We start from the raw sequence: 25,861 nt of genomic DNA on the forward strand, positions 1-25,861 counted from the left end.
ACTGCCCCATAGGGTTTCCAAGGAGTGCCTGATGGACTCGAACTGCCGACCTTTTGATTAGCAGCTGTAGCTCTTAACTGCTACACCACCAGGGTTTCTGAAAGGACTATAGGATAGTTATTACTACACTGATGGCTGTATGAATAAGAATAGCTTCCATTTTGTTGAGTGCCAGGCAATTCTCAGATCCGTAAGAAACCCTGAAGATTATCTAGTCTAACACATTTATATTATTGTTGAGGAAATGGGACCAGAAATGTGAAGCGACCTGTTTAGTGTCAATTAGAGGCACAGTCAGGTTGCCAACTCCCACTGGGCAACCCTAAAGAGCACTGGACTCTTTCTTAATAGTTTAAAAAACAACCGTGGTCTCTCTGTGTACACTGCTCTTTGGAAAATTGTTCTTTTTTTGTTTTGTTTTTTTTTTAAATAGTACCCTTAGAAAGTAAATTCCAGCCTAGTTTCTTTTTGCTAATATGGTTTCACAGGACCAAATTCTAAATACTCCTCCAATTCAAAGGATGATCCTTAAGCAGCTAAAGGTGAAGAGGAAATGACATTTTCTAACTCTACTGGGGGAATTCGGAAGAACACTATTTCTCTCTCCTAAAAGAGAGAGAGAGAAATAAAACCCACAATTTTAAGTGAGGTTTGTACTGGCAGGAGGTGGGAAAGGGTGGGAGGATAGGCACCTAATTAAAAGAAAAAGGGTTACAATGAGGAGTGTGCAACCTAGCCTTCACTGTAATGTGCACAGGCCTCAGCAGACAGCTGGAAACCTGCCAGGGACCGAAGCCTTGGAAACAAGCTGGAAGATACTGGAGAGATTTTAACCAAAATAAACACCAGTAGGGGATGCGGTTGGCAGCACTGAAAAATCAAAAGGACTCTATGAGTCACACTTGACATTAATTTTGAATGGTATCATGCTTCCATTTTCTCGTATAGAGTATTCATACAGCATTTGGTACTGTCTACAATATATGCATAAGATAAATATATATTATATTTAAAGATATACTTTAAGATCTATACATACACGTGTGTGTTATGTTCTTTACCTAAGTAATATAACATTACAGACATTATAAAATGTAGAACGGAAAAAATTCAACACAATATCTCACTTCTGTAACCAGTTACTTCACCGTTTTTCATAAGCATGTTTTAACATAGCTGTAATCAGAATGTACATACAATATGTACGTATAGAGGTTTCTACTTTGAAGATCTGATGGTGGGGGTATTCTCTACCTCGGGATCTGAACATTTATACATAAAACTCTTAGGAATTATAAATGCGTGTGGGACCTAGCATATGGTAGATACTTCATGAAGATTCAGTTGAAAGGAATTGACATGGACATATGGCTTCTAATGAGGACGTGGAAAGCTTGAAAGACTGTCATTCCCACTCTAACAAAAAAAAAAAGCTGAATAATCTACAAAATCATAACTTTCTTGATTGAGCCCATCAGAAAAATGAAGTCTCAGGGCAACTAACTAGCCTGAAGTTTGAAGAAAGTACTGGCTCACCTGTGGCAGCAGGAGGAAGATGAAGTCACCATAGAAACAGGTAAAAATAATTCAGTTAAATTTTTAACTGAATTTCTAAAGGCCAAGTATGGGCTATCATGAGAGTACAGAACCCCTGGGAGTCACAAACACTGGGGAATCCATACACACTTGCAGGTTCTTCTCCACAGACTTGTGATTCAGGCGTGGTGGAGAGAAGTCACCAGTGTGAGAAAGGCATGAAATCATGCCCAGTTTATTTTTCCCTAAGGAACAAAAGCCTCGAACCCTAGGGGAAGGGCAGCAAACTCTGTCACCTCCAGGGTACAGATGAAGAGCTACTACAGCTGGGGAAAGGTAAAAGAATAAAGGCCTCTACTTCTAAGGGAGGGGAATTAGGTCTGGGCCCAGACCATTATAAGTGTCCTACTTTGGGTGGGGAAGGATAACTAAGAAAAACCCCACTCCCAGAGGCGTGGGGTCTGCCTAAGAGTGAGGTTGAATTAGGAAAACAGAGAATACACACAGACACAGAGACACACACCCACCCACCAGGCTAGCAAGCATTGAATAAGAAGCAGTATACCACTAAAAAAAAAAAAACTAGTAGTATACCACTAGGGGAAGGGAAAGAGCATGGGGGCACAGGTGCACAGGGAAGGTCTAAAGCTGAGGGTGGAGCAGCAACATTGAGAAAAACCCTCCATCAAACCAGCCTCACTCTAAGCACAAGGTAACAGGAATCTGAAGCAGGTGGTGAACTGAAAATAACCACAGAAACAGCATAAACCAAGCCTGGTTCATCTCCTAATTAGACTGGCTCAACGTCCCACATTAACTGCCTAGCAGGAAAAGTGTGCCCATTTTGAGGTGTAAATACTATTTACTTCATCTCTACTGTTCTATATACTATGTCCGGCATTCAAACAAAAATTTTGAGATACATAAAAAAGCAAGGGGAAAAAAAGCCCACTCTCAAGAGAAAAGTAATCCATATAACCAAACTCAGAGATGATCTAGACGCTGAAACTATCACAGAATTTAATAAAACTATGATTAATATGGAAACCCTGGTGGCGCAGTGGCTAAGAGTTTGGCTGCTAACCAAAAGGTCGACAGTTCAAATCCACGAGGCGCTCCTTGGAAACCCTGTAGGGCAGTTCTATTCTGTCCTATAGGGTCGTTATGAGCCGGAATCGACTCGACAGCAGTGGGTTTTTTGGGTTTGGGGTGATTAATATGTGAAAAGCTTTGGTGGAATATATAGAAAACATGCACAAATGGGAAAGTTCAGCAGGGCTATTAGCTATAAGAAAAATTCAAATGGGAATGCTAGAAATGAAAAACATAGCAATACAGATGAAAAATGCCTTTGAGAGTTTCATCAGCAGACTCAAAATACCTGAGAAAACAATCATTGACACTGAAGAGAGAGAAAAATAGTTGATCCAAATTGAAACACAAAGAAAAAAGAGAATGAAAAACAGACAAATATGCCCATGCACATGTGCGTGCGTGCACACACACACACACACACACACATATCCCCAGAACACAGCACCCAAGGGTGGTCCCTCCTGATAACATGTCCAAAGGATGTGACATGAAGTACACTTAAAGGGGTGAATTTTTACCATATATATAGTACACCTCAATAAACCTGAGGGTTTTTTTTTTTATTCTTTTAAGGAAATTGTCATGCACAACTTACCTTTTTTACCTTCTTGACTTTTCTTCTTTTTTTATGGCAACACAGTTGATAGCTGATGATGAGAAACCATCTTCCCATGTTACCTAAACTTACCTTTGCTTTTTACTTTATGTGACACCGAGGTTTTTACTTCTAAAATCTGGTGGCGGAGAGAGTTCTATACCTCCTAATAAGAATGCGTACACACACACACACACACACACACACACACACCCCTCAAGAATTAAAATACGTATAACCCAAACCACCAAACCCACTGCCATCAAGTCCATTCTGACTCATAGAGACCCTACTGGACAGAGTAGAACTGCCCCGTAGGGTTTCCAAGGAGCAGCTGGTGGATTTGACTGCTGACCTTTTGGTTAGCAGCCGAATGTTTAACCACTTCGCAACCAGGGCTCCAAAATACGTATACAGCCATGGATACTATAAATATGACATAAAGACAAAGAATTTTTCTGTCTATGCATAGATGTCTCTATATAAGATGGCACAGCTGATCCAGATCACACAAATGTAAACTAGTCACCCAGTCTATGATACAACTGAGGTAACATGCACAACATATCTGCATCTGAATTACAAAAAATCTCCTTCCTCTGGGTGTACAACAAGACACCTCTACATAACCTATGTGTAGAAGACCTGTGATCAGTCTAGAGAAAGGATTGGCCTAGGGACAGTGATCTGGTTTTTGAGGAACAGGCCTAAGAAGGGCAGCACTGTGTTTATACAAAACTCCCCATATTAGAGAGTAGGGGAAGAGTACCTCTACCTGGAATGCATTCATATCATCCTACACAACCACATCTTGATTAGCTCATTTCTCCTCATGGTATCAGTTTAAATGTCACTTCCCCAACACTGACCCTTCAATATAAATCAAAACGAGGTCACCCTGTCCTATCCTTGCACATCACTGGGAATTTTCTTACAGACCATATCTTATAGTTGTAATTACTCAGTTATCTGTGTGCTTATTTATGTAACATATGTGCTTTCCCCCACCCCACCCTCCGCACATACACATACGTAACTACTTACTCATTTCTAGGCTATAAGACCCAGGAGAGCATGAGTCTTGTCTGTTTTGTTCATCACTTTATTCCCAGAGACTGTCACAGTGCCTGCCACATACTCGGTGTTTAATAAATAATCATTAAATAAATGCAGAACTTTTTTTGACAGATTCTTCCGCAAACCCTCTTACACATGTATACTCATGTACACAGTATGAAATGGAATGTAATGAAAACTTTTCATTTTAGAACATTCAGTTTAAAAGTTGAATATGGGTAATTAGAATGATACGGATGTATAACATAAAGCAAGTGACATTTTCATTTGGGTACACCTTACTTAAATTAGTTCCTTTTTTCCATTGTGATTTTATCTTATTCTCTTTCTGCTAATAAATTATAGATCTTACGTATGGTTGTTTGGTTCACTATAGATTGAACAATCCATTCCTTTTGTAATAATAAACAATAATTCTTACTTAATTTGATTCATTTCTCAAGGTGAGGTATTATATTTTACATTATTTGATTTGCAGTTTGGGGGTTTGACTCACAATTATTTCTGCTATTAGAAAATGAAGGATTAAGCTAACTCCACTTACCAAATAGATTCTGCCATAAGTACCAAGGCCAATGGTTTTGTCCAGTGAGAATATTCCAGTTGGATCCTGCAAAAAGTAGAACAAAAACTGTCATTCTTGTTGAAAATATAGGTAAGCATTCAAGTAGCTGGAGTGGTATTTCCAAACTGCTTTGTTCCCTTAGAATTTTCATGGGAAGAATCTGAAGCTTATTTAGCAAAAGAATACACATCACAATCTCCTTGGACTGAGTGTAATCATTTATAAAAAGGAAACAACGGTGTCTTAGTTATCTACTGCTGCTATAACAGAAACACCACGAGTAGACGGCTTTAGCAAACAGAAATTTATTCTCTCACAATCTGGGAGGCTAGAAGTCCAAATTCAGGGCACCAGCTCCAGGGAAATGCTTTCTCTCTCAATTGGTTCTGGGGCAAGGTCCTTGTCATCAATTCTCTCCTGGTCTAGGAGTTTCTCAGCACAGGGGCCTTGGGTCCAAAAGATGCACTCCCCTCTGGGTTCTTCATTCTTGGTGGCATTAGGTCCCTCTGTCTCTCTTCTTGCTTCTCTCTTTTATATCTTTAAAGAGACTGACTCAAGAAACAACCTAATCTTGTAGATTGAGGCCTGCCTCATTAACATCACTACGTCTAATCCTGCCTCATTAACATCATAGAGGTAGGCTTTACAACACATGGGATAATCACATCAGATCACAAAATGGTGGACAATCACACAATACTAGGAATCATGGCCTAGCCAAGTTGGCACACATTTTGGGGGGATATAATTCAATCCATAACATTCCACCCTTTGGCCCCCAAAATTCATGTCCTTGCCACAAGTAAAACACATTCACCCCATCATATTACAGCAAAAGTCTTAAATCAACTTCAAGTTCAAAATTCAAAAATTCCTCTTCACCTGTGAAACAGAGAATACATGTTATTTGCTTCCAAAGCACAATGGTGTAATAGCCACAAGCTAGATATTTCCATTACACACAGGAGAAACTGGAGGGAAAGAAGGGATAACAGGCACCAAGCAAGTCAGCAGAACACATTACATTAGCTCTCAAGGCTTGAAAATAATCTTCTGTTCTGAGACCACTTAGGCAATGGCCCTGCCCTCCAAACTCTGGGTGTTGACCATACTGGGTAGAGGCCCCTTGGCCCTGGGCTTCAGCTCTACCTTCCAGGCCCACAGGAACAGCAGGTCTGCTCCCCTTGGATTTGGGTGGCCCATTCTCCTAGCTCATCTGAGTAGTGATCCTACACCCTTGGCCCCTGCAGGACCATTCTTCTGCCCCTTGGGCATGACAGCCCCACCTCTCAGCTCTGGGCAGTGGATCTGGCCCCATCCCACTGGCACTCGTGAACAGCAGGCCCACACTCCTGAACTGAGTTGGTGAAGATCTGACTCTTTGAAATCTAGTAGGCCTGGACCCACCCTTTGACACCCCAGAGGCTGCGGCCCCACCCTTTGACAACCCAGAGGTCGTGGCTCTACCCTTTGAGACCTCAGACTGTGGACCTACCCTTTGAGACTGAGGCAGCTCTGCTTCCTGGGTTGTCTCTTCATCTTTTACTTCCTGGTTTCTTGGCCTCTCAGCCCCTTGGGCCTCTCTGCCTGCCTCAGCCCTGCTGGGACAAGTGTTCCAAAGCTCTGTAGCTCCACCTATAAGTGCCTGGAGGCAACCTACTTCACCAGTAAACTTCGACCAGAAGCTGCTCAGCTCTCTTCCTCGGTGAGTCCGCAAACCTAGCTTCGTCAATAAGTGCCCTGAGGCACCTCACTCCGCCAGGAAGCCTCCTGCGCACAGGCACTCAGCTCTCTCGCTCTGTGGGTTGGCTCCAGCACTGTGCTGCACTGTTTTCCTGGCTCTGCTGCTGCTGGTTCTCTGCTGCTGCTTATTGCTGTCTGCACAGTCTCTGGTATAACAGCGCTCCTCACTTTCTTCTGAATACTCACCAGAATTGTCTTTGATGCCCATAATTCCACCAACAGTCTCTGCAAGGTAATCTAGGCTTTTATTATTAGGCACTTTAAAACTCTTCCAGCCTGCACTCATTCACAGTTTTAAAACAGCTTCCATATTTTAGTTATCTGTTAGAGCAGCACCCCACTCTCTCTGTACCAAATTCTGTCTTAGTTATCTAGGGCTGCTGTAACAGAAATACCACAAGTGGATGGCTTTAACAAACAGAAATTTATTTTCTCACAGTCTAGGATGCTAGAAGTCCAAATTGAAGGCACCAGCTCCGGAGGAATGCTTTCTCTCTCAGTTGGTTCTGGGGGAAGGTCCTTGTCATCTATCTTCTCCTGGTCTAGTTGCTTCTCAGCACAGGGTCCAAAGGATGCATTCCCCTCCTGGCTCTTCATTCTTGGTAGCATGAGGTCCCTCTGTCTCTTTGCTTGGTTCTCTCTTTTATATCTCTAAAGGGATTGACTCAAGATACAACCTAATCTTGTAAATCGAGTCCTGCCTCATTAACATAGCTACCTCTAACCCTGCCTCATTAATATCCTAGAGGTAGGATTTACAACACAGAAGAAAATCACATCAGATGACAAACTGGTGGACAATCACACAATACTGGGAATCATGGCCTAGCCAAGTTGATACACATCTTTGGGAGACACAATTCAATCCATAACAAATGATATGAATGTTAAGTGGTTGTGTAATTAATTCTTGTAAAGTTGTAAAATGCATACAATTATGTAAAGCTGAACTATATTCATGATGTAATCAGAAAAATAATTAAAATAGAAATAAACTAATTTACTTACCACTGAAGTTCTTTTTTAATATCCATCTTTTGAGTGCTAACCAGACAGGCAGAAAGTTTAACATACAGCTATGATGAGTAAATAGCGGATATAAAATCTAGATGACTTATTTATGTAATAGAAACGCCTAAGAAATATTGTCTTTCTAAATATGATTAACAAAGCAAGATCATGGCATTAAAAGAATATAAATTTGGGGGGGAAAAACTAGACAATGTTTTTGTTTATTTAAGTTAATCTTTGCTTCAGCTGAATACATTACCATGCCATACATTTACTGATTTTTTTTCCTGTGCTTTAATCCTAATATGACATCATAAGAGAAAAAATATATGTATAATGTGTTTAGAGACAGCTTCTTAAGGCTTCCATATCCATCCTCAAACATTGTTTTCTTACCTTAAAATACAGGTATTCCTTTCTTGTTCACAACAAAACATAGTTTCTTTAGTTTTATCACTGCTTAAATTTTTAGGCTATCAGCCTGTTCTCCTATTTCAGCCAAACTGATATGAGACATGAGTAGATGCCTATTTATATATAATATGGTGGGGGCATTGGCAAATTTTTAGAAAGCACATTTTATGTACACAAACATTTTTATCATCTTTAAATGAGAGCTAAACAGAAAAACTGTTGAGTACATGCAAAGTACATGGCTGAAATTACAGACTACTTAAAATTGATGTGATATTTGCATCATCTAGCAGAACTGTCATAGGAAAATGACACAGCTCCGGGATTACTTCAGTCAACATGTACTCAACTGGACAGTGTCAGGCAACTTGAGTTTTAGCCCCAGCTCTGCCATTAATTATCTACATGAGCATCATTTACTCTCTCGGGGACTCAGTTTTCTTACATATAAAATGCAAGTGCTCTGTTAGGTGATTTCTCAGCTCTAAAGTTCTATAGGAAAAAAAAATCAGATTCCACCATTCTAAAATCCAGATGTTTCCAGTAGATTGATACAACTCTTGTTAGAGAAAGCAGCCGTGTAATTCCTCAAAATTATCATCAAAATTAATGTCACAATACTCACAATAGTATTAATAAGCAAATAATTCAGGGAACAGGCTCCTAGGAAAATGTAAAAGTTATTTAAAATTACAATTTCGAGAATTCTGGGGACGTAGAATTAGATTATTACAGGACTCTTGATATTAAACATACCGTTTTTGTTATAAGTCATTGAGAGATACATAGGGAAATGTTAGCCAACAAAGGAGTTACTAAGGATTGGCTTGAAGACTTTATCACTTTGGCATATTTCTTTGGAGGATATGATTGAGGGACTTATATTAGAAATTATTTACTCTGGAGAAACAGTCGCTGGGCATCCGTTAAAAGAATCAAATATGTTAGCTGATTCCTACTGGTGAACCATTCTTTGTTATAGTCAAGGCTACATCTTAGCTGCAAAAAACACCATATAGTAGAGAATTACTATATTGTTTGTCCAACCTTTATTTCTGAATCTTTGAGCACAGTGTTACATTTCTTTAATCCTTTTTCTAGCCCTCAATAACATAGGTACCTTACGCAGATTTGGGCTCAGGTATCCAGTTACCGGGCAACGTTTTATACTATTATACGCAGGGTCTCTATGAGTTGGATCCAGCTGGACAGCACTTAACAACAACATGTAATTACTCAAAAGAGACACCAAGGAAATGAACTGGGACAACAAAATATCTGTGGAGGTTCATGGAAGCTTTATTTTATCCACATTCAACTTGTTAGGAAACAGCTTCCTGCTTGCAAATGATCAAACCGTCTTAATTGTCCTGGTGCTCACATTTAATAAAATAATGATTCATTTTTTAATCTACTCTGTTCTTAAAGGCAACTCAAGGAAGTACTTATCTATTCTAAGGCTATATTTTTATTAGTTTTAAGTAATATTTTTTGTTCCCCCAACTCCACGCTATTATGTCTCCAGATTAAATATTTGTTGAACTAGGAAAAACAGGCAAGAGACTAAGCTAATTACCAAGATAATAAGACTCAATTTTTTATATAATATTTTCCACTGAATTATAGTCAGAGCAAGTTCATTCTGGAACCCCAAGGAAGGAAGCATTGAAAAGGAACCTTCTTTTTGGTCATGGAGAAAGTAAAAGGTCCCCACCAGAGACGTCTCCATGACTACTTGGTCTTCTCCTCTACTCTGCCACCCCAAGATAAGAAGAAAACTAGAAAATATCTTTATATGTATGACTGCTATATCAACATGGAGACCTGGGGGTTCGTTATGCTTTGGTGTCTCATTTGAGTAAACAATATGGGCAGAAAACAAGAAACCCTAGCTCTGTAAAAGCTGTTCTCAAATGTAATCCCTAAAAACCTGAGTCATAAAACGTTTCTGAACCATAAACTACTAGGCAAATAATTTATACGTTTTTTTTAATCTTTCTGTGTATCTCAATTATCTCCTGCAATTTAGACATCCTTGTCTGGCTGCTCCCTAAAACCCAGAATTTTGGGGGTTGTTTCTGTCTTTTGAAATCAGAGGAAAGGGGAAAGAGTGAGCACCTTGATGGATACTTTTATTAAGGGTTGGGGGGGGTAATAGGAAGAAAAGAACCACTAGAAGGCAGTGTTTACTGGCCAAGGGAGGACTTTCAGAGGCAGAGGATGATCTACAGGACGAAATATGGCAGAGATTAAGGAGAAAGGGGACCGATAAATGGTCAACAGGGGTAGCAAGAAAGTCGCTGGTCAAATTTGAGGTGATTTCAGATTTGGGACAGTAAAGAAGGAGAGTGAGAGAATATGTTCCAATAGGCAGGCAGCAAAAGGAAGGGAAGAAATTGCATAGTACCTATAAGGCGATAGCAGAGGTTTTCTTCTTCTTCTTTTTTTTTAATACTACAAATAGCGATTTTATGGGAAAAAATCATGAAGAGAGAGCCTGAAGGTGGTGGATATGGCAAAGTGAAGTGCCAGAATGAGTTTCAGAGACACTTGGAAGAATGGGCTTTACAATTCAAGTGGCGAGTTTAGAAAGGGAGGTCTCTTTCTCTAGACCAGTGTTTCTCAAACTGTGGGGTGCATGAACTCCCTCTACGTGTGACTCATCAACAGAATCTACTTAAAAATAAGGATTCTTTGGTCCTACCATGGAACTATGAAATCACAATCGCTGGGAGTAGGTCCGAGGAATCTTCATTGTAACAAAATCCCCAGATAATTTTTATTCACCAACATGTGAAAACCACTGCTCTAGACTGGAAAAATAAAATCAAATAAATTGAAGTAAACTGTTATACTAAGGTGATGCCCAAGGATAGGTAACGGAGCATATGCTAAATGTATCAATCCTAGCAGACTCAAATGTAAAATTACTTCAAAACAGGTGGGCTAAGGGACTTGGTATGCTGGGAAGGTTTTCATGAGCGAAGTATGGAAAGCAGGCTTGGTCTGGGAGGTAGAAGGCTGGGAAAGCTGGCAGTTATATTTAAATATAAACCTAATGTAATTCAAATATAGATTTTGGATCATGTGCTATTTCAGATCATCTCTGCCACTACTGCCCTCCAGGCCTGTCTAATCCTGACCCCAATATAGATTAGGACTACACATGGCAGTGTCAAATACCGAGACCACAGCCGTGAGGAATGTCATTACCATACTGGGCACAGAAGGCAAAGGGAACTATCATAGAGAAAGACATGCCAGATTTGTAGATGAAGACACAGTTTCCAGTCTCAAGATTTGGGTAACACAGGCGTTATTGGGGGGGGGAATACACACACACACACATGCATACATGCCCAGATACTGCTGCAGATATGGTGAATATGCAAACACACACACACACACACACACACACACACACAGAGGCATGTATAAAAACGTAAGGTTTTACAATTCTCTTTTCAAAAAGGAACCACAAACCACAGATCTCTGCATTTCTTTTTTTTTTTTTTTTGGTTTGTTTTATCATCAATAAGAAATACTTATTAACTATCAACTCAGGAAAAATTGGAGCCACCCTTTAATTAACAAACATAATGGAGTTGACTGGTTGGTCTCTGATAATCGGGTTGGCTCTTTTATGTCTCTAACTTCAAGGCATTCTGAAAAGAAAAAAATCTAATCCTCCCCTTCCCTACTTTCCCAGCTTTCACTCCTGCTTACAATTAAAAAAAAAATTATTTTGGTGAAAATATACATAGCAAAACATGTCCAATTTCAAGAATTTCTACATATATAATTCAGTGACATTGATTACATTCTTCAAGTTGTGCAACCATTCTCAATATGCCTAATCTTGCTTACAATTTAAAGTATAAAAATAATACCTAATGGCTATCTACTAATAAAAATTACAGATAACCTTCCTCAACTTTCTCTAAATCCCAATTGGCACAGCAAGTCTGGCCTCTCCCAAGAGGCCTTGCCTTATGGTCACTTAGCTGGCCAGCCTTATAAAGGGGATGATGCATCAGTGTTTAAACTAGACCCATCTTTAATTACTCTGCTCTTCTCTGCATGATTTTTTAACCGAAAATTCTTGGATTCTTTACTCTAAGGTCCTGAATCTCCCCTTGTTGTCTGACTATTGCCAAAATAGTATACTTGGTGTTAACAGATGCCAACTTTCTGCAATTTTATTGCAAGGTACCCTAGGACATGTAGGTTTCTTTACTTGCTTTGTCATCTCCATCTTCACTTTGCATAAAAACGAAAACTTCGAAACTGCTGACTTAGATAGCTCTTGGCCTCTTCATTTACTTTTACTTCTTCAGAGGCTCAGGAAATAAATTAAAAAAAAAAAAATCCCAAACCTCCAGTATATACCTCAGTGGCCAAAGCAACAGTGGACTTTTCCGGTTTTCTGAATACTTGATCTAAAAGAAATTTTAAAGGGAGTGCTGTTCTTCTAGATTTCCTAGGGATTGAACCTGGGTGTTTGGAGGGGAGAATTATGCATAATGTGTTTGGATGGCTAAGCCTTCCACAATGAGACAAAAATGGCTTCCATACGCAGTTGAGAAATTTAGTAATTTTTAGAAGCAGAAGGCTCTATGAGGCGTTCCTGAAGTCTATAAAATGGGCGCAAGTAGCAATCCCTGAAGTTTTGTGTCCCTAAAGGGCACGTTAAAATGTCTTCTCCCTATTGCTCCTACTTTAAAAACCAACTTCATCTTTTTCCCTCACCCCATTTCCCCTCACCTCCAGAAAAGTAATACTCCACTGGGCCGCAGTGCAAAAAGGCTGGAGCCTTTCCTTTTATCTCCTCGGTTCTCACCAAATTCTTATATCCCAGAGCCCTGACCGGGTCAGTTAGTCTGGGCCATTTCCCCCCATTTTTGTGGCAATAAAATATTTTCTTCTTTTTCTCCTTGGGTTTGGAATTCCCTGCCCTATCATTTCTATGAGATCTTTCCTATTCCTCTCTTTGTCATTTTTAGAAAGCAGTTTATTTCAGTTTGCCCACGTGTGGTTTCACATATTTGCCCTAATTTGCTTTTTTCCCCTTTCCCCCACCATACACAGAGAAGGTTGGAGGAGGGTAACATTTCATTCTTTGGTTTTATACTTTTACTTGGGAGTAAATCTAATCTGGATATGAAAGTTCTGTTCAGAAAGGAAACCACCAATTGAGGCCCCCATATTCCAGAAATCTCTTGTGTGCACACAGAAAGGAATGAATTCTGGTGCAAGTGGGATGGAGAAAGGTTTAACTTTTATAAAGTTCTGCGACTTCACTTTATGAAGCAGCGTCAGTTAAGGCAATGCCAATATTCATAATTCAACATGTTTGCATCGCAGTTTTTTTTTTAACGTCTATTAATTTGCTAAAATATTACTCAGGTGGTGCAACACCTCCCGCTACCTCTACCCCACTCTAGTATAAAATTATATAGGCGAGGCTTCGGGAACACTCCATTTGTTGATGGGCCAGGCCTCTGACATCATCAAGAAGACAATCTTTAAATACTAAATATGTATAAAATTAAGGCAATGCTGCTTTGAATAGTCCTATAACCTCAAGGTTAATATTTAGCTTTCCCCAAAGCAATCAGGCCACTGCCCTGAACTACACTTGCCTGGCGATCATTCCAGCATGGTGCCTGCTTATTCCTTTTCTGAGAGTCCAGGGGCCCTTTGCATTCAAGAGAGGGTGCGAGTGAAATGCCAATCTAAAAAGGGAACTTAAAAAACGGATTTGGGTGGGATCCAGTATCAGCCAGGAACCAGATGCCAATAAAATAAGCGACGCCACTAAAATAATAAATCTACTAATATCCACAGCAATAATAGCTCACCAATCAATTACAACACCGGAGGAAAGCTAGGCATTCGGGAACAGGAAAACTCACAAACGAAAACCACGAGAAACAGCAGTATCTGGTTAGCTTGGGAGCGCAATATTTTTTTTTAAGGGGTGAGGGGTGTAGAATTCACTTCTTCCCTCAGCAGCGTCGAGTTCTTTTGCTCCAGCAACGCTAGATAGGGGAACATTGCCCTGGCAAGAATAAGGTTTTGCAAAGTGCTATTAAAGGGTGAGAAAGTAAGACTCCAAAACTTTGATTAATTTTCTAGCCGTGTCACTTAGAAGTAAAAGTCACGCGGGGAGTGGGCATCTCCGCTGGCAAAAGAACCAAGGACGGGGGGTTGGGGGTAGGGAGGGGCAGCAGGGTGTGCTCTCAGGAAGCCACGCGTCCTCACGCTGTTTGGCCTGGCCTTGCGCCCCACTAGGACAGGTACCGGAGCGTCGCTAGAGGCCAAGGGGGCCACGGGCGCGCTGTTTGGGCCTGCACCACCCCTGTGTCACGCCCTCCCCCAAATTTCTTTGCTTTTCGGAAGAGTTTGGCGCAGCCCGGTGCCCAGGGGGCGTCTTTTTACACGCCCGTTCCCGGGGTCCCCTCCCGCGCCCGATGCCCCGTCGAAGTCCTGGCCCAGCCCGTTTTACAGGCGTTCGCCCCCTCCCCTGGTGTTCAGAACCCTCATAAGAGGGCACTTCGGGGACCGTGGGCGTTTTCTACTCACCGGCAAGTGGCCCAGATCCGTGACCTCCTTGTCCCTCCAGCCCCCAGGTCCCGCCATGGCTTCGAGCCCTCCGGGAGCGGGCTACTGAGGTGGGCGCTCGCTGGGTGTCTGAAGTGGAAGCAGAGGAGAAGTTGAAGGGGAAGGGAGATGGGATTGGGAAAAAGAGTGGGGGACTAGGGTTGGGGGTGCTAGAGATAGAGGAGCAGAAAGTGGAGGGAAAAGAGCTGGGAGAGGAGGGAAGCCGGAGTTCCAGAGGCGGGAAAGCAAGTTTGGTTAGGAGAAGAGAAGCGCCTGAGCGTTGGTCCCGGAGACCAACAAGCAATAGGGGTGCTCCGCCGGCCAGAGCGCAGAGTCTGCCCAGGGCGGGTGCGCCTCTTTCAGGGTGGGGAGGGGGGCGGTGCGACGGGGGCCCCCGGAGCAGCTCGAAGGGGATTGGTGCAGCGTCACGTCGCCAGGTGGGCAGCCGCGCCGCAGCGAGGCTGGCGAGGGGGGGCACGAGCCCAGGGAGGTGCCGAAGGACTATAACGGTTTGCAAGCCGGCCCCTCGCGACCGCCCCCCCCTCCAGCCTTTCGCCTCCTCCCACGTCCACTGCTACACCCGCCACCCCCACCCCCGCTGGCGAGTGTTCCACAGGAAACTTTTTCGAGGCAGCTGCCAGCCCCGGAAAACCGGTCCCGCTCCGCGTCGCTCCCAGTCTGGGCCCCACAGCTCTGCCACAGTCCAAACAGCCCGCGTCCTCGGCTCCCCAAGAAACACTAGTGACTTTTCTCATGTCTACTTTTCTCTTTCTGCTCTTCTAATTTTATTGCTCCGTTTATTGCAAAGACATATCGAGTCAGAGAAGGACGCGACTCGCTACTGGGTTAGGAATCAAACCTTGGCGAGCCCCGGTGCAGGCAGTGAGAGGGTACTGAGTGCTGCCGGAGTTCAGCCTTCGAAAGCTCTAGCGGAAGGCAGTGCAGCGTGGACGGGGCGCTGCGAAGTCTCCTGGCGGCGGGCCGCATTTCCTCTAGCCTGGGACGATTTGGTGCCAAGCCCGGGCCCGCTCACTCGGAACCGCCCCTGTGAACAGGTGCTAAGGGTTCGGGGAGACGGACTTAGGTTTCTGAAAGCCAGGTTGCCCCGAGTCCCAAGTTTGCAGATTGCCGCGTTCGCAGCGCAAGGAAAGTTCCTGTGTCCTTCCCAGTCTCCAGCGCTTGGGTTGAGTTTCATTCATTCGCTCATTCATTGCAAAACGTTTGGGCACCCAGGATGTTCGCCTCCTTTCCCCCCTAAAGCGCAGTGGGTCGAATGCACCATTTAAATGAATCTGACAAACACGATTTCGCCTTGAGAAATAAGGCGCCCCTTCAAGCGATTATGGCAAAGAAGTCGGTGCGTAAAACTAACCACATTCTAAGCTTTTGCACTGCAAAAGCACTTCAGAAAATGTCCTGAAGCTGCTCACTTTCCCTGGAGCTCACAGGCTGCTTTCCGTGCACCGGCACTCTGGGGTCGAAACGCGATGTGGGGGGTTTATTTCCTGTTTCTCTTTCTTCTTTAATTACAGAATTTCTACCTCCTCTACGAAGATTTCTCGAAAAAACTCTTCTCACGGACCTTGAGCTCACCGTTTCTGACACACGCTCATAAGTTTTGTAATTATTCTCCTTACATATTGGTGGATTTTGTTTATTTCGTATCTGTTTCAACGCCGGAGTTTGAGTTCATTACATTCCTTAGCCTTCGAGCCTCGGTAAGCTCTGTAATGGCCACAGCCTGTCTGAGGAACCGGGTCTTGCTAAATGAAGAAAATTCCCTGTTAACGTGTGTGGAGAAATCAACCACCACCTCCACCACCCCCCACAAAAAATAAACCCGGGTATTCTGGATCGAATTTTCTCGTTAATTCAAACGTTATATATACCATTACAGAAATTACATTTTCCAAGAATGCTAATTCTGACGAGTCCACCGCATAAAATCTTGTCCCTTTAAAACACAATTGAAGAATTCCTAGATGATCAGTAAAACTCTGCTGGAACTTGTTAAATGTGAGTCTGAAAATCACTTTTTGTAACTAGAGAAAGGCAGGTGAACTGGTTAATAGAAAGTTACACTTTTACGTACATATTTAGTTTTTAGGCATCAAGTCATGAGAGTCAAGAAATACAACATTTAAAGGAACTCTGAAGAGAGTCATTGCTAAAGGGCAGAAGCGTTCATAAGTTAAGACTTTTATTTATTTTTTTTTTGACAATGCAGTTTGCTGAAAGTAGGGTGTGGGGAAATGCCCCGTGGCCCCCAATGGCAGAGGCTGTTTTAGCCTGTCTAAAGGGGCAAGTCAAGACCGGGCAAAAGAATCTAGACTAGATCGTTGGACTCTCTGGTTGCAAGGCGATGTGGGAGGCTATCGGCTTCATGACTCCATGGGGATTAATTAGCCACATTGCAGGTTGGGACCCCTGAAGAGGGGTGCAGGGAAGCTAGGAGTTTGACCAGAACTTGACAGAGGAACTACCTGTTTTAGAAGTTATTATGTTCAAGGAAAAGAGAGGCATGGAAACTTTGCCTTGTAAACTGACATTATGAGAATTTTTGTGGCAGACTTGAGGAAGGTCAACCCGGCTAGCAGAACAGAAGACAAATGGATAGCCCCTAAGCAAGGGGCTGAACCCTGGGCACAACCTTGAAATATGGCACTTATTTTTCAACTTCAGGGCTTCTTTCCCTCTCATCTCGCTGTAGTCTCTCCTCCCCTCTTCCAAGGCGTTCTTTCTTCTCTGTTTCTTTTCGATTCTCAAGCTGCACAATAATAACCCCCTCCTTTGCCCTAATCTGTTAAGGGTCCAGGATTTGGTCAGATTGTGTTTTACCCAGAAATGGCTCTTCTGCCAATACTTCGTGTCCCATACGTATTCCATCTTTTTTCCAATTTGTTCGGTTATCTTAAGGCTTGAGCTGTTTGTAACTTTTTGATTGTTTGCACTTTTTTAACAGCTAAGATTTACTGAGTACTTACTCTGTAATTTGGCTTAAGTGCTTTGCAAGTATCACCTCATTTAATCTGGACAAAAACCCTTCCAGGCTTTTATTATTATTATTCCCATTTCATAGGCAAGAAAAATTGAGGCACAGAGAGATGAAGCAATTTGTCTAACGCCTCACAGCTAGTAATTGGAGGAGAATGGCTTCCAACTCAGTCTGACTCCAGAGCCCACTTGTCAATGACTGTTGAAGGACCGGCGCATATTTTGAGACTGTGTGAAGAGGAGCCAAATTCAAAAAAGCCTCAGAGTAAGAGAGATCGGATGACATTAGCTAGGCCCCTGAGCTATCCAGTTCCCCCTTCCCCCTTTCAACTCTCAATCCCTGCTAACAGAAATAACATGGACTTTATAAAAAGAAATGGAACCCAGTCATAGCCTAAGAGTAGCCAGTGGTCTGCTGGAGCTGAGATCACTGAGTGGATCACCTCCCAGAGAAAAATCATGGATTTCAAGCTTAAGAAAATTCCAGAAAAAAAAAACCCAGCAATTTTCTATTCTTAAAAAAAAAAAAATCCATTGCTGCTCCTTCCAGAGAATTTTTTTGGCTAGGAACAAACCTTATTCAGTGAGAACTTGAAGGACGCTGTGTTTTTGAGCAATCGTGCTTAGCAGACAGACCTGAGATGCTAAATGTTATTCAGTTGGTAGGAATCCTGCAGACATGGTGCCAAGGGCATGGGTTTGATCTCCCAGTGGGCCAGTGTGAATCTCTCCACACTATGGCCCCTGATAGTACCTCCCCCTGCCCAGACAGAGATGCCTTTTACTGGAAAAACAACTCTGAACTCAACACTTTCATCTTTGTATACTAAGGACTGCATATTTTTTTTTTTATGAAAATTGAGAATCACTAAAATCTGGGGAAATTTACACTGCAAGAGCATATATGTGTTACGAAAAATACACATACAAGAGATTCTAAGCTTTTTTTTCTTTTCACATTTAAGATTGCAATGTGTATCTTAGTAGACACTTAAAAAATTGAACCTCATTAAGTACTTTATAAAAATTTTCAAGTGTACAAAAAGATTTATCATTTACTGGTTTTCCTCTCCTCTGGCATCTCACATATGAAAATGAGTTGGTATCTTGCAAACTTCTGTTAGCACATGTTTGCTGTCTAAATTACTGGGTCCTGGATGGGGATAGTTAAGTAAGGTTGTTTAGCAATATTCTTGAAAAAATAAGTTCACATACTTGTGATTTCAACGACTCCAGGCCCAATATCTTCCAATATACCTATGAGGACCCTCAGGAAGTTCCTAGTTCATGGGAGGAATCTCCTTTGGAAACTACTGGGCTAAAGGACTTTCTCGAGGTTTTCTTTATCCTTTATGGAGATGCCTTTGCAATATAGAATTTCTGCCACAGTTCCCAATGCTTTTGTCACTGCTTCTTTTAATTCTCCTATGTGCCACTCCTTAGGAGACAAACCAACAAGCCACCTGATGTTTCTTAGGCTAAAGGTCATGAAATGTGCCTTCTGACCATAGTTTGCAAAGCTTCTGTCGCTTGTCATGGAATGCTCTTAAGCTCGGTATGATTTGAGCTATGCTAGTTTCTAAAATGGGGCCCTAGAAACCTGATCCTAGCTGGACACGGGTCTCATTGCTATTGAAAACTGGAATGCTAACTCTAAAAAAAAAATACAATATTTTAAATAAAGAGAACTAAAACAGGAAAATTAAAACTAAAAGATAGATTTCTGAAGTTGGTCTTGAGGCCTCCTTTTTTTTTTTTCCTTAGCCTTTTCCAACTCTCTGGAGGCCATGCCATCTTAGTCCTGGAATTCCCAACCAAGCAGTTCCACCAGGCTACCCATCCTCCATCACCGGCCCAGATGCATACAGGCACAGATTTATTGGGACACTAATGAAGCTTAAGCTTTAAGACCTTTCACTTGTACTTCCAAGGCCCTGGGAGTATCCCCAGTAGTTTTGTATTGATAATTTTTTTCCTTTTTCTCTTTTTGAAATGGACTCCTGCAAGTTATAAAAGCTTCAGATAAAAAAAAAATGGATTCAGCCCTGAATGTACAACATAGAGAATACAGTAAACTCGAAATATAAATATGTTGTTAAGAATATACATTTCAAGCTTAAGAAAATTCCAGAGAAAAATCCAGCAATTTTCTATTCTTAAAAAAAAAAAATTAACCATTCCCACTCCTTCCAGAGAGTTTTATATATTCTCAGTAACATCACCCCATAGATGGAAAGAAGGACTAGTATGGAGCTTTAAAAAAAGTAAGTATCTATGTAGAAAGGAATACATTCCATAAGCAGGATGGATATCATTTTGATTGAGAATAAAAAAGAGGAAAATGAAGTGGTATCATTATGGGATATACTACAGACTGACCACATAAACTATTATGGACAGTAGTTTCCTAAATCCAGATCACAAGACCGCCACAAGGGAGCAAAAGCAAGTAGTAATGGTACAGAGTGTATTTTTAACATCTCATATTATTGGATTAGAAAATTTACAAAACTAATATATGCTCATTGCAACAAGACAAAAATCAAAAGTGAATAGAGAAAAAGGTAATAGCCTCTACCTTCTCCATCCAATCCCCCGACCCCACCATCACCCCTTCTCTCAAGATAATCAATGTTAATGATTTGCTGTGTATCCTTTTACACCGTTCTCCATAACCATAAACTTTATGTAAATACACACACACACACACACACACACACACACACACACACACACACACACACACAGTTCTCTCTCCCTATTATCTTGTTCTCTTTCATTTTGAACAAAAATGGGACCATACCAATACGTGTTACTCTGCAACTTGCCTTTTTTCTCAACAATATGTGTAAGTATCTCTTCAGGTGAAACATAGAGATTTAATTCATTTAGATTTTTGTAAAAGAATTAAAAAAGAATCTGCTAAATTCTTCAGCTACCATGCAGTCAGTTTCACTTACTGGAAGATAAAGAAAACAATGAGAAAAGCTACTAGTCTGGATTTAATTCTGAGCAAAAACCAAAGCTGATTGGTGACCTTGAAATGACAGGATATGTAGGATAAAGTAATCATACTATTTTGGAGATTTTAATAGAGAAATATGTGAATACTGTGCACAGTCAATCATACACAATAGTTTGAAGGAATAAGGTGATTGTAAAAAATTCAGAATATGTGCATGCATGCATGTGAGTTTGTGTGTGCGTATGGCACCATTCCATCCATGCTGTACTCAGCAAATACTCTTTAAAGGAATGTGGTCCAAGAGGGATAGAAAAATCAAACCGGTAAAAGTCTTCATCTAATAATATATATGTATACGTAGAGATAGATATAATTAACATAGAAAAATAGTGTTCCTCCAGCTGACAGAACACCAAGTTTCTTAAAAATGCTAGAAAACTAACCCAAATTGTTTTGATTCTGTGTGTATGTGCGCATGCATACGTGCGTGTGTGCCTGTGTTGCTCAGTAAAAGACAAATCCATGGACAAGAATCACTCCTTGGGGTAGATTTAAGGTACAGTCATAATTGATCACAAGGATTAGGAAAATGGCAATTCCAATTTTACTTCTTTTTTTTTATCAGTGAGAATAATATTATAATTGTAACGAGCTAACCAAACATCATTACAAGGAACTGATGATGCTCAAGATCCCAGAGAACAGTCGTTCAAGGAAAAATTATTGTCAGGCACTACACAAATTTTGGGGAGAAAAGAAAATGGATAAAGAATACTCAGCTATTGTGCAGAGGGCAAGTCTTCAGGCCCAGAAAACCAACCAACCAACAAACAAACAAAAAGCAAAAAATTCTGCAGATGTGATTGTGATGATTTTTGGAGCATAATAGAAGGGCCACAAGTTTGGAAAAAGGCAAAATTTCGATTTTCAAAACCGGACAAAACGGTAGAATCCAGAAACTATAGACCAGTAAACTTGATGTTGGCTCTAGGGGAAACTCTCGCAGAATATTATACAGATGGCTCCTGGAAGATACTTCCTAGGAGCAAGCAGAGGGTCCCTAAAAATGAGCTATGGAAAACAAGCTCATTTTTTTTTTGAATGGTGTGATATCAAATCTTCAAGGTGGCATCCATTGGGTTAGATATCCGTGACCTTGTGAGGTCTCCTCCCTCCAATAGAATAGGATGGAAGTGATAATGTATAACTTATAAGGCTAAGTCATAAAAGTCATTAAAGATTCTAGCTGGGTCTCTTTGATTGCTTGATTTGAGAGAGGCACTGAGGATTCTAACAGAGCAGTTTGGTGAGGCCTACATGGAGAGCTAATGCCCCTGGCAAACAGCCAACTTGCCCATCATGTGAGAGAGCTAATTTGGAAGTGGATTTTCCAGCCCCATTCAAGCCTTAAAATGATAATAGTCCCAACCAACATCAGTCCCAAACAACATCTGACTGCAACCTCTTGGGAGGCTCTGAGCCAGAACCATCCCAGCCAAGCCACTCCCAAATTTCTGACCCACAGAGAACATAAGAAATAAGAAAGGATTATTGTCGTTTTAAGTCAATCGTATGATTTTTTACAAAGCAATAATAACTAATCGAATGGGTTGCTCACTGAGTAGACCAGTGTACTATTATAGTCTATGTATTTTTATTTCAGCAATGACTCTTAAGATATCAGTTTAGAATCTGCTGCCTTCAAGTCGATTCCAACTCATAGCTACCCTATAGGACAGAGTAGAACTGCCCCATAAAAAAAAAAGAAAAAATTTTTTAAGGATAGAAAAATATGGGCTGGATGATAGCACAAACAGGCAGATTAATGATTGGTTGAACTACACAGTTGACTAATGAATCATTGGAAAAATGAAATGAACTTGCGTTACTGATATAAAGTTATGCCAAAAACCCATTGCCGTTGAGTCGATTCCGACTCATAGTGATGCTATAGGACAGAGTAGAACTGCCCCATAGTTTCCAAGGAGCACCTGGTGGATTCAAACTGCTGACCTTTTGTTTAGCAGCCATAGCTCTTAACCATTATGCCACCAGGGTTTCCTAAAGTTATGCCAGGCATAATCAAATATATACTCTAGAGCAGTACTATCCAATAGAACTTTCTATGGTAGTGAAAGTGTTTCATATCTACATTGTCCAATACAATTGCCACTAGACACATGTGGCTGAACACTTGAAATGTGGCCAGTGCAACTTGGGAACTCAATTTTAAATTTTATTTCATTTTAGTTAAGCTAAATTTAAATAGAAACATGTGACTAGTGGCTACTGTATTGGACAGTGTAACTCCAGATTTTTAAGAAATCAGATTTTTTAAAATTTAGAGAAAAAATAAAGGTTCTTGGGTGGCACAAATGGTTTGTACTTGGCTGGTAACCAAAAAGTTGGCAGTTCGAACCCACTCAGTGGCACCGTGGAAGAAATAGGCCTGGTGATCTGCTTCCGTAAATATTACAGCCAAAATAACCCTATGAAGCGGTTCTGCTGTGTAACGCATGGGGTCTCCTAAGTCACAAATCAAAAATAAAATCAATAATGGTATTTATAAAAAGAATAAAGAGGGTCCAAAAGCTCTAAAAAGGAACAAAGTATAGGTTTTTCGTCCTTGCCCTGCTTTAGGTGACAACATGAAAAACATGCCATAAAGCATTGTTGATGAAGCCAAACTGGGAAGAATTATTAATATATAGGTTGAAAGTATTTAGGTTGAAAGTATTTTTCCTGGGTCTGGCACTCCAAGGTTGGAGCAAGAAGGGAGTAGAAGTAAGGAAGTGATTGGGCTGAGACATAAGGTCATCTTTAGGGTTAGTTCAAAGGAAAGTGTCCAAGACCAGAACAGAGCAGGGGAGGCAAGCCATAAATTGGACGTAGGTTTGGGAGGCAGCTAAGCAGACAAGCTGAGAAGATAAAACTACAGATGAGACTGCAGCTGACAGGAAACCAGAATGATGAACGAGCAAGGGGTTAGAAAAGGGAGGCAGGGGCCAAACTGAAATGGAGCAAGGAATAAGCACAGATGAAGGCGGGTTCACGCTGGCTTTTGGTGGCCTTGTCCCCCTGTTGCTATTGCTTATGGCTTTTTGCATTCCCTCTGGGCATGGGCCGGAACACTCTCGAAGCAGCAGGCATTCTGGACAAAATCAGACTAGTAGCCTGGAATTATTGACCTAAACCAACCAGATGGCATTTCACAGATAAATGCGGAACTCTTCACCTAAGTTTAAAAAACAAACAAACAATCCCATAAACATGGGATGTGATAAATCTAAGTTTAAAAGGCAGATTTAATTTAGGGTTGCAGTGATACTAGTGAGACCAGGATAATATGCAATCCAAGGGCAATTGCCTTGATTGCACCATATGCCAGGTAAAGAGATCTGAAGAGGCGTGATTCTTTAAGAGTATTAAATACTTTCCAAACTAGGGAAAGTAAGGTAGTGAATAATCTAGATATCACGACACATTTGGAAAGGTTGAGAGACTAATGGCATACAACCTTTTGACAACAAGGTTTAAGACAACTCAGTAGCTGTCTTCACATATTTTTAATGGGATGTCATAAGGACGATGAATATTACAAAATGGTAAAATTCAGAGCAATTTAAGGAAGAGCATTCTAACAATTGTCAGTACGAAGAGTTAGCTGCTTTATAAAGGAGAGAGCTAGCTTTAACTGGAAATATTTCAGGAAGAGACTAGATGGTCACCTGGCATGAATTTGTAGAAAGAACTCATGGATTAGAAGATAGCTAGAATTAAAGCAACTCTAAGTTTCCAATTCTGAGAAATTGCAATGACTAATTTTTTCCTTTATCATTGTGATACCTAGCTATTTACCCAGAAGACATTGCTTTTCTGTTTTCAACTTAGGGATATGTATTATCCTTAAGTCACACCCGTGAAACTACATTTTACATAAGGTCACAGAACAAATGCTACACTTGGTTAGAACTCAAAGGCATAACTAGCTATTTTTACATGTGAAGCAAGTGCCAAGCGATGCAAACATTGCCACCACTCCTTTTCCCTTTAAGCCCCTCCCACCCTCAGGCATTGCCCTGCAAAGCGCACTTTCCTCACAGTATTCGAATATCTACTTTCATCTCCTCTATTTTTCCCTTTAAGGTGTTGGAACAATAAGGAGGGTCTTCAAGATCAGGTAGTGTGTCACCTCTGGGAATATACCTGTGCTACTCAGCCCACCAAATGTTACGGAACAAATCCAGTCAATTATTCCTTTTATAGTGGTCCCAAATGGAATCTCTGATAGTGGTGTTTGCCCTACATGATATATATTCTCTTCTGAGGAAGATGCTGACAGCACAGCAGTGGTACTGTTTAAGATGTTTTCCATCTATTGGATGCTTTAAATTTCATAATAGTCATACACCCATGTTGTATCAGGTCAAACCATACAGGGATATGTAAAGAGAAAGTTAAAAATTGCTTCCTCTCTGCCTCCATCTCACCCTACTGAGATAATCAGCGTTAACAGTCTGGGTTATATCTTTCTATATCTTCACCTTTGCTCATGTACATATACACAAACATACACATAATGAGTTCTCTCTCTTTTTTTTAATAGGAACATAGGGTCATAACATACATATTAAAGCAGTAACTTATTTTGTTTCACTTAATATGCTACAGGTGTCAAGACATATAGATCTAACTTATTTTTTAAGAACTGCAGGAAAAGAATGACAGATTTGATCACATAAAAACTAAAAATTTCAATGAACCTGGGAAAATATTTACAGTACATAAGGCCAACAAATGATTAATATCCCTAATAGGCAAAGAGGTCTGACAAATTGATAGGGAAAAGGAAACTATCCAATGGAAAAAGGGGCCGAAGCTATGAATGAACAAGTTCTTCACAATATGAAAACTTGCTCAATTTCACTAGTAGTCAGGGAAATGCATATCCAAAGAAAAAGGAAATTTCATTAAAATTATGAAAGTATTAAAACCTCATTGTAAAAACAAGCTAACAGTCAAACTGTATGGAGGTATGTAAAGAAAACCCAGTTAGTCCCACCTTTGCTCCGGCAGTTTCACTCCCCCGATATAACCATATTTTCCAGTTACCACACAATTTTCTATGCTCTTATTATAAACACATGTAAATTCTTAACGATGGCTATTTTAAATAGAAGTGGAATCTACTATATCTACTGTACCTTGTAACTTAATTTTTTTTCACTTAATTTTTGCGGACATCTTCCTTGTCAGTGTGCAA

General features: G+C 40.9%; 1 protein-coding gene across 3 annotated transcripts in view; it reads right to left on the reverse strand.

Annotated features, from left to right (window-relative positions):
• The window catches only part of NRK (Nik related kinase), a 159,730-nt gene extending 144,746 nt beyond the window's left edge, over nt 1-14,984 (reverse strand). For all 3 annotated transcript variants that reach the window (XM_049872092.1, XM_049872091.1, XM_049872093.1), the window contains exons 1-2: nt 14,622-14,984; nt 4,848-4,913 (exon numbers count right to left, since the gene is read on the reverse strand). In XM_049872092.1, coding sequence (XP_049728049.1) covers nt 4,848-4,913; nt 14,622-14,678 — 123 coding nt within the window. In that variant the 5' untranslated portion in view covers nt 14,679-14,984. The remainder of the gene's footprint in view (nt 1-4,847; nt 4,914-14,621) is intronic.
• Between the last annotated feature and the right edge of the window lie 10,877 nt (nt 14,985-25,861).

The sequence above is a fragment of the Elephas maximus genome, chromosome X (genome assembly GCF_024166365.1).
Source record: "Elephas maximus indicus isolate mEleMax1 chromosome X, mEleMax1 primary haplotype, whole genome shotgun sequence".
Classification (NCBI taxonomy): domain Eukaryota; kingdom Metazoa; phylum Chordata; class Mammalia; order Proboscidea; family Elephantidae; genus Elephas; species Elephas maximus.